The 10,209-nt window shown below is 42.0% G+C and overlaps 1 protein-coding gene across 1 annotated transcript; it reads right to left on the bottom strand.

The window, feature by feature from the left end:
• Positions 1 to 1,397: 1,397 nt before the first annotated feature.
• On the bottom strand, positions 1,398 to 7,280 carry lgsn (lengsin, lens protein with glutamine synthetase domain). The gene is made up of 4 exons (XM_039790180.1): positions 7,079 to 7,280; positions 4,863 to 5,556; positions 3,993 to 4,159; positions 1,398 to 2,765 (listed from the first exon to the last, which is right to left on the bottom strand). Exons 1-4 carry the CDS (start codon positions 7,100 to 7,102, stop codon positions 1,572 to 1,574), a joined length of 2,079 nt encoding a protein of 692 aa, XP_039646114.1. The 5' UTR covers positions 7,103 to 7,280; the 3' UTR covers positions 1,398 to 1,571.
• Positions 7,281 to 10,209: the final 2,929 nt, after the last annotated feature.

Below are 10,209 nucleotides of genomic sequence, written 5' to 3'. Positions count from 1 at the left end.
TAACCTATTTGTACTAGTGTAGACCTTTGGTATCATTTCGGGCATTATTAGTGGGGTCATTTACGAGATACAAACGTGGGTAGCCCCTGCGCTAAGCTATTCAGCGGCTAACGCTACCTATGCTAACTCGCCCAATGTTAGACCCAGGTGAAAAAAGCTTCTGGGGGGTTGTTTGGCTCGAGGTCATGGTGCAAAGGACCCTAGGGTGAATTACTCCGAACCATCACTTTAATGACTTTACATACGTCACCGTGAACAGGTTTCATTGCATCTTCTTTTTACTGAAAATATAGTTCCTTTGAAAACTGATCACAGTGAAGTCTGTTGAAGTCTTGTCGTTGCTGATGTTGAAAATGTGTATATTTAGTTTTTAAATGCAGATGGCAGCACATCCAAATACTGTTCACCTCCATTGATTTGGTGTTGCAGCAGAACTTTCAGAGACAGATATGTCAAAATCTGGGCACATAAACCTGAAGTTATCTGCAGGGATAGGTACCATAAAGGGTAAGTCAGAACAATATATATTTTGAAGAGAGTGAAGATTTATCCTTGACTTTGGAAACCAGCAGTTTAGAAAACAATCAAGGTCTATTATAGCTGCTCTGGAGCCTTTGATAAAAAAAGGCAGATAGAGTTTGCCCAGTTTTCATGTAATATGTTAAGATAAAACCTTTTTGGGGACTTTAAGGGCTTCTTGTCCATGTCCTTGAATGTTTGGACATCTGCAAATCCAACAAGTGAGCAAACTTCATCTGCTGAGGAAGATCATGATCAAAAGCTCCAGAACAGCAACTAATTGGACCTTGAGGTGAGATTGTTCAAAAGTGGGGTTTTTGTAAACTATGTGAACCTTTTTTTTATCTATTTATGTGATTGTTCAAAGTCACGCGAAATTGTGGATTGCAGGTTTTTACATCTGGAATATAAACTGTAAATAAAAGCATACATGTGAAACAATGCTTACGTATGAAAATTATTTTATTATTTTTATTTATTATTATTTTTCCCAAAAGCACTTTTTAGGATTTCACTTTGTCTGTCTTCTTTGTGAAGAGATGGAATGTTTTGCAGAGAAATGCTTTGATATAATAAAACGTAAGGGTAACCCTTCTCTCAGACTACCGGAAAACACGACTCAAAGTCAGCAGCCACACTAGCGGCCCCAATACGTTGTAATGTAATTACGTACCAAAAGAATTCTGACGAGAGACCATTTTTTAGCATTAGGTTTACCGCATAGTTTAGCTTTCTTCACTGGCATACTTACTCATTGTTCAGGCTACTTCCTTTTTTATGATATCTTATCAGAGCAACAGCTGCATCTGTATTGTTCTTAAAAGTAATTCAAAAATATATACACAAAACAACAAAATTGCACAAAACTGCTTTGCACATTGAGGGTGTACTTATACCTTTATTTTGAAATAACGGAAAAATATTTCAATTAAAAGAATCTGTATAATAAGGTATCAACATAATATATTAAATAAAAAGCTATTCAAGCTGTTTTTATGCTTTTATTTGTGTGGCAGGAAGAAGTTTCACATATTACAAAACGAGAGGTCTTTCTAGATAAAATACTCCAGGCACTTGTTCCTCTCATCATCCAGTTCTTGGGTCTCAATCTCAAACTTTTTCATAGCGATGAAGTACTGAACAAACGGCTCTCCGAGGGTGCTGCAGATGACGTGATCATCCCCCAACGCCTCCAGAGCGTTGTCGAGCTTCACAGGAACGGCGAACTCCTTCTGCTGACTGGGGGCTTTGTTCAGAGCGCTCTCGATGCTCAGGTTTCGTTTGATGCCGTCCAGTCCAGCGGCCACAGTAGCAGCCAGCACAATGTAAGGATTGGCCATGGCTGAGCCCAGTTTGTTGTCAATGTGTGTCTCCCTTCCGCCATGACACTTGATGTTGAAGGAGCTGCTGTTATCGTTGAAGCCACATGTAGCGTATAGCATTCGTTTGGGGTCTTTGATCATCTTGGCGATGTGGCTCCGGCAGCCCAGGCCCGGCGACATCAGGCAGCTCAGGGCAGCGGAGTGGGTGAGCAGCCCCGCCAGCCATTTCCTGCCGATCTCGGATAGCTCGCCCGCCCTCTCCCCGACATGGAAGAGGCTACGTCGCCCATTAGCATCCCACAAGCTGTGGGAAAGCACCCCAGCATTGTACAGGCCATCGTCAGTGAAGAAGCTGGCAATGTAGCTGTGTTTACGAGCCATCTCTTTGATGCCGGTGCGCAAGGTGAAGGCGCTATCTGCTGCCGCAATCCCAAACTCTGGCCTCAGGTTGATTTCCATCTGGCCGGGGCCGCTTGCAGAGGCGATGCTGTCGATGTCTGCGCCCATGCAGTACATGCTGTCCAACAGCTGCTGGAAGAAAGGCAGGTCATGGTTGCCGAGCAGGGTGGTGGCCGGGAACAGGAGTGTCTTTGGTCCGATGCGGTCCGGAGCCCCGAGGATGCAGCATTCATAGGTGAAGGATGAGTGCAGGGAGAATCCAAGGCTTTGGAGCTGGCCAAGGAGCTGCTTAGCGATGAGGCGAGGTGAAGTGCGAAGGGGGCTTCCTGTCACCGTGCAGGGGTCGCAGATGACCCGGGCTGTCTGCTCAGCCCAGGGTAAGACCCTGAAGGTAGAAAGATCAGGGATCAGGAGGACATCACTGCTGAAGTTGGCGGTGCTGGCGTTGTCCACTTCGTTGCTCTTGGGGCTCAGGGTCAGCTCTAAGTAGCTTCTAGGCATCGGTACCCCATATACCGCTTTCTCCTGTGGAGGCAACATTTACATTGGATCAATAGTGAAGTGTATTATTATCTGAGAATCTGGGAAGCTGTCGCACTCCAAGCTCTGCAGGGCTTGTACATGATGCTGATTTCTTGAATGTGAATAAACCTTTATAATCAAGAAACAGTGTCAGCAGATTCCAGCAACGCATCATCGATACTAATTAAACAACATTTTGGGAAACATACCACTTTCTTTTTGAGAGTTAGATGAGAAGATCAATACCACTTTGATGTTTGTGCGTTAAGTATGGAGGTGATTTCCCTAGCCTAGCATAAAGGCAGGAATAAGGCAGAAACAACTGTCAAAAGTCAAAAAAACAGACTTAGATTAACATATATTAACACATTATCTCATATTTGTTAAATTTTAAACACAAACGGTAATGTTAAAATGACTATTTGTGCTTTTAGAATAGGATTACTTGGTGTTAGTATTTCTTGAGACACGTTTAAACCATCTTCCCGGTACTTCAGACTCCACAAAGTCACTACGCTGGCTGTTATAGTTCCACCACGAAGCTCCCCGTAAAACCATGAATCAGTCCACCACTTTGGTCCAGACTAAAATACCTTAACAACTATTTGATGGACTGCCATGGCATTTTGTGCAGATATTCATTGTTCCCAGAGAAGAAAGACTACTGACTTTTGTGATCCCCTGACTTTTCTTCTAGCGCCACCATGAGGTTCACATGATTCCTGCAAATAATAGCATTCCCATCAGCTTTAGTAGTTGTTTGTGTTCAGTGGTAATTATTAGCAAATGTGAGCATGCTAACATGCTCAACTAAGATGGTGAACTTGGTACACATACACCTGCTTGGCATTGGAACGTTAGCATTGGCATTGTGAGCATTTTTGCATGCTGACGTTAGCATTTAGCTTAAGGCACTGCTGTGCCTATCACATAGCTGCATGGCTGCAGACTTATAGTCTAATTACATTTCTGTTTGTGTTTGACAGAGCCAGGCTAGCTCCTGCTTCCAATCTTTAACCAAAGCTGTGCTAATCACCTCCAAGTCTCAGCTTCTTACTTGTTGCTTGTTTTAGAAACAAATTTCTGCTATTTACTGGCACCTATTTCCATATCTTGATAGCTGAGATAGATAGATAGATAGATAGATAGATAGATAGATAGATAGATAGATAGATAGATAGATAGATAGATAGATAGATAGATAGATAGATAGATAGATGTGGTGATTACGTGGAAGAAGCGGACAGGGACCGTCTTGGACCTGGACACCCCGTGGAGGTCAGTGGCCTCAAAGCGAACAAAGTTGATGTCTTCTCTGGCGATCTGCTGCTTGATCTGCTCCATGGCTGCAACGAACCTCTGATTCCCAAAGATCTCGATAGTCTCGTTTCCGTTATCTGTGGAAAAGAGATTGAAATATCTGCAAAAATAAATCTGCCCAGCTGATATTAGCTTTTTGCAGATATATCTGTGTCAACCACTAATAACAAGTTGCTTATTGCATGCATAAAGGCCAAGCTAGGTTTGAGATCATTCAGAACCAGTGTAGCCAGTACAGAGTTTGTCCACCAGAGAGCACTGACAAGTTGATTTTTACCCAGTATCGGTTGAGCTATAATACTAAGGGCAGAGAAAACTGAATTCCATTTAAAAACTATGTTAACATAGGTAATAAACCATTGATCCAAGTTGTTCCAATTGAAAACTAACGATTAAGAGATTCTTAGATATGAAAAGAGATGAAAAGAGATGTAGATCCTTCTGCTGAAGATCAATGCCAATTTAATTTTACTAAACTGACAAATCAATTGGTAGTTGTTAAAAGACCACAAATAAAAACTAAATTAGGCTAAAGAGGTCAATATCCATCCATCATTGAGTCCAAGTCAAGTCCAAGTTAAAACAGGAACTAGAATGAGACAAAGCCAAGATTTTAAAACGAGACATGACTCCAGATGGAGGCAGGACTGTTAGTCCTCACAGAGCTGAAACTATCTCCTCTCTATTCACTCTATTTGCTAGATTTTGACTTTGTTAGAGAAGATGTGTCTTAATTTATATCAGGGATAAAGTTGTCTTTCAAACCGAAGCTTCACCAACCTGTCTGAAAAGCTCCAGTCTCTCCCCAGGAGCGTCCGCTTGCGTATGTGTGAGCCCTAACTCCAGGCTTCCTATTTGTGTTGGCGTCAGACCTGAGTGAGCTGGATGAATCCACACCGGAAGGCTGCTGAATAGATGTGCTATCTCTGGATGTGGGCCCCCTTCTGGAAGCGTCAGACTGGGGTTTGAAGGTGCTGAACACCCTGTTGGGGTTTCCATCGTCCTGCCGTCCGTCGGGCCTTTCACCACCACCGCTGCTGCTGCTGCTTCCATGGAGGTACGTATAAGGACTCCCTGGCTTCCCATCGTCTCGTGCCCGGATGCTATGCAGATGGCTATCCCTCAGGATGGTCTTCAGCTCCTCCATGGTCTGCCGGGGGACGCCCATCTCATGGTGGGACACCCTGGTTTGAGAGGACGCATCTGTGGTCCAATCCTCCCTGAAGGAAGGTTCGTCCATCCTGGGATCATCAACTCGCTCTGGGTGTCTGTGAGGCAGGGGGCCGATGGAGATCACAGTGGGCGTGTCTGGAGGTAAAGGGGTGCTGGTGGGAGAATGGACGATGGATGGACCTCCTCTTCCGCTGCCCCAGTCCACCGGAGGTACATGTTTCCCAGTCACCCTCACTCCCTTCCTGTTACCCAGGCTCAGCCTTGTGCCGTCTATTTGGTCTTTGCTTCTACTCTGGGCCTCCTGGAAAACACACAATGGGTCTGGTAAGAAATGATCAAGGTTAGGACTGCAACCAGAGGCGTCGTTAGGCCTGGGCGTCCCCGGCTACAGCCCTGAATATTTTATGAATTGCCCCGGATCTCTCGCCCTCTCTCTCTATTAAGTATTTTCCAAGGCACTCGCAGTTCTTACATTTTTGTTGTAGAACTCATGGTAGAACTGTAACTTTGTCCAGTTTATTTTTCCGAGGCGAATAAAACCGGCAGCTAAATGTTGGGGTCTGACCAGCCTGGGGTATTTGTTGCCATTACCTAGCAACCATCTCTAAGTGAGGAATGTTGTGAAAGGTGAAATTTTCGGAGGAATCATAGCCAAATCAGCCTAATACATTGATGCCATTAACACAAAGTTTAGGAGTGCAATACTAATGATTTTGTTTGAAGTTCCTGTGCCGTGACGATTACAGTCTATGGTTCGGGCTCAAACACACGGAGCTCTGAAGCAGACCTGTGCTTAGTGTCCAGTCTCTCTGTAAAATTAGAGAAGAGCAGCGCGCCTTCCGTGGTCTGTGCAGCTTCAGGTTTATAAAGGACGCGCTCTGCTGTAGAGATGCTGCGGCAGATGTGATGCGTTTGTGCTCTGTGTATTTCTGCCGTAGTTCCGATTTTTCCACCTTCGATGTAGAGCAGCAGCAACTTCCCTACCTAAACTTTGTGTCATTCAGAGACCAGAGTCTCAAACGGGGCTCTGTGTCTATCAGATGGTCTGAAGTCATAAGTCGCCACACAGATCTGGAAACAAAACCTTGGCCTTTGGGTTGCCAGGCCAGTTATTATTAGGCCAGATGTTGGCGCCATCTAACTAACATCTACAAACTGGGCAGCTAAAATGAACATACGCTGGCTATTAACTAGCTGGGCGAGCCAATTGCTGTTTTGCATTGCATTAAGTTTATTTAAATGGGTCCGGGCTAAGCCCCGAACCTCCTCAAGTCCTGGAAACGCCCCTGGCTGCAACTAACAATTTTTCTGTTGATTATTTTCTCGATTAATCGATTAGTTGCTTGGTCTATAAAATGTCAGAAAATGGTTAAAAAATGTCAATCAGTGTTTCCCAAAGGCAAAAATGATGTTCTCAAATGTCTTGTTTTGTCCACAACTCAAAGATATTCAGTTCACTGTCACAGAGGAGAGGAGAAACTAGAACAATATTCACATTTGAGAAGCAAGAATAAGAGAGTTTTAACTTTTCTTTAAAAAAAAAAAAAAACAGATTCATTGATTATCAAAATAGTTGGCAATTAATTGAATAGTTGACACCTAATCGATTAATCTTTGCAGCTCTAATGAAGTTTATATGAAGATTTACCAAAGAGTGTAAGGAATCACATCTGTAATAGTGAATACAATTATGGCTCAAAGACAAATACAAGATCCACAGACAAAGTCAAATAATAGCAATGCATCTGAAGCCAAAGCTGCTGTATCCATTCACACCTTTGTGCTGAAAATACAAATGAAAAGGTTAGATGTGGAGTTGTTACCTTGAAATCTTCAGAGTCATTCATTTCTTTGTTTGGACTCTTTCATTAACTGTGATTTGGAATTTGATAGCCCTCCTGTGAAGGCAGAGCTTCGCTCGCACATTAATTTTTATAGACAATTGGTACAATGGTGACGGATTGGAAAATTCTTTTTGCCCCCCGACACCCACGGGAGTCCAGCTGGAAACTGGCAGTGGTCGGCCACTGGTGGACACTGAGCTGCTGCTGCTTTGAGCTCATTGGCTGCCCGTGAGGACAATTCAGAGTTGCTTTTGTGTCATTGCAGAGTCAAACTGCAGAGCTAAGCAGCTCTGTGCTTCCAGAAAGATATGGGAGCAAAAGTATTTATTCCAGAGAGATAAAAACACATGAGGACCAGACAATGGCTGCTGTTAGTGATGGTCTGTGCATTAAACAGCTGCTGTCTGAGTGAAATCACTCTCCAAATCAACAGTGTTTTGTTAAGGGGAGACACTACAGGTGAATAGGGAAAATATTTAAAATGGACATCACCATGGAACTTCCCCAGTTGATTACCTTCATAAAGACAATAATCTTTTGTATTACAGGTTTTCTGAAATTCTATGTTTAAATATGCAAATGATGCATTATCTTGTTAAATATGCGCTCATTTGCATACATTTCCAGAACAGAAATCTAAACATTGGATAAAGCCAGGTTCAAAGTTCTTCTTTCGCTTTGTTGACATATTGTTGCCAAATGTTTTTACAGAGGGAATTTTGGATATCTCTTTTTATCACTCCATAAATCAGAAAATACTTTCAACAGCCATAAGAAAATCTATTTTCGCCACCGTTTTAGGTATAAAATGTTACATAAATCAGGCTGTGAATGATATGAACAAACCCCTCTGTAAAAAGCTTACAGGGTACAGATAGGAATAAAAGTGCAAAGTTTGATGTATTAAAGGGTAACTACCGTTTTTTTCAACCTGGACCCTATTTTTTCTATGTTTTTGTGTGTAAGTGACTGATGGGAACAACAATTTTTGAAATTGGTCCAGTAGCCTATTAAGTGAGTACGGTGTAACCAGACCGGGCTGCAATGTAACCCTATGGGGCAAATGTTCATCGTCAATTTGGTCCTCTAAAAGTGCTGTTTGAAAAAGTGTCTGACAACATTATGGAAAGGATCCCTACAGAGACAGACCTTTTAAAACCTATTAAGACCTTTCTGTTTAACCAGAAACTGCTCTGAGATCGCTAGCGCTAAACCCACCAGACTCGATTTAAAAAAACAATACTTTTAGCGTGTACAGAGCCAACATATTTTCACAAGTAAATCGATAAACAATGTGTTTATTTCAACCAAAATTAGATTTTTGATGGTTGGGAGAGTGGAAAGATGACCCAAAACGGCTTTTCATAGTTTGATTTTGTTTCTGTCGACTTTGAATGAAGTGTATTATATGATGCTAAAATTACTGTTTATTTACATGGAGTCTGGTGGGTTTAGCGAACGCAATTTCGCGGATGTTTTTATGTTTAAAAAAAAAAGGATCTTAGGCTACTCTTTAACTGAAAGGTCGACCTCCTTAGAAATCCTTTCCATAATGTTGTCAGACACTTAGAATATTAATCTGAGTCTGTCAGCGGCAAAACGAGCACTTTTGTGAAGGTAAATACAAGCTGCACAATTGCCCTGTTAACTTACATTGGAGCTTGTTTCGCAGCTGCCGACTGCAGCGATCTCGCTTAATACTGGACCAATGTCAGAGACTGTTGTTCCCATCAGTCACTCCCCTCAGGTCGCAGATTTAGAGTACCCCGGTTCAAGAGCAATAGGAGTAAAAACTCCTTTGTCATATGTGCAATAACTTGGCTTAATTTGCACATGTAATGTAGAATTTTTTAGAGATTGCTCCAGTGGTGATAAATTGTGTTGTGTGTATTACATACAGGAAACAATTTTGTACTCAAGTCTTTGTATTGTTGTCTTGTTTATTTGTATGTTGTTTGAATGTGTTTCTTTTTATCTTGCACTCCTGACTGCATATCAAGTTTCCAATTTGGGATAATAAAGTGACTGAACTGAACTGAACTGAGGTCCAGGTTGAAAAAAGTGCTAGTGAAGTGTCCGAGAACAAAACCTTTAAAGATATGGATTGTAAAATTCAGACATTTTTAAGACACTACAGGTTGATAACTTACATTAGACAACTATTTGTATTAAAAGTTATCTGAAATTGTGATGTTTAAATATACAAATGAGCCATTATCTAATGCTAACTTTTGGTGCAGGAGAAATTTACAGGCGCAAATAGACAACGTGTGGTAAAATAAACACCTAAATATAGTCTGAAAGAAGTTATGAAAGCAAAATTGCCCAAAAACTCAAAATTAAAAAATTATATTTTTCCCTTAAGGAAGAATGTGGATGTTGACAGGCAAAACAAATATATTTTCAGCTTAATTTCAGTTCTCACATCATCTTTTACCATCATAGAAATATTATTTATATAATAAACCACTTTATAATATGTTATATGTAATGAAATGTTCAATTTGGTCCATTTATTAGCTTTTCTGGAGCTTTCTATCATATCCCACAACCTTCTTCATGAGATTTTCAGTCAACCTTTAGGCCAACATGGATGAGTGTTCGGCGGAGAAAGATGCAAGAGAAGCCATTCGGTCCGTTGTGGCAACGCTGCCAAATATCCAGAAGTTAAAGCCTGAGCAAGAACAGTCTTTGCTGAGTTTTGTTGGTGGCCATGATGTTGTCTTCCCCACAGGGTTCGGGAACAATTAGATTTCCAGCTCGCTCCGTTAGTGGTGAAGGAGTCGGCTAAGGCGAACGGTAGCGATGCTAAGCCGACATCACGACCAAACATTGCCGATTGGTTCTGGCAGATCCAGAGTGGCTCTGGGCAGATCCAATAGTTTTAAACTTCAACAGAGTACCCGCCTTCAAGGAAGTTAACACTTGTCAATGGAGAGAGGTCAGACTCTGTAGCCTACAAATAAAATGTACAAGAATCTGGTAGGACCAGATCTGTCCAAATCTGAGTTTTCTGTTGCACGACTAAAACAACCTTTGAACGTACACGTTCCACCAAAACAAGTTCCTTCCAGAGGCTATTTTGCAGAGGCACCGTGGCTCCGTCCGAT

Source organism: Perca fluviatilis, chromosome 1 (genome assembly GCF_010015445.1).
Source record: "Perca fluviatilis chromosome 1, GENO_Pfluv_1.0, whole genome shotgun sequence".
NCBI lineage: Eukaryota > Metazoa > Chordata > Actinopteri > Perciformes > Percidae > Perca > Perca fluviatilis.
This window is presented reverse-complemented; position numbering and strand designations above follow the sequence as displayed.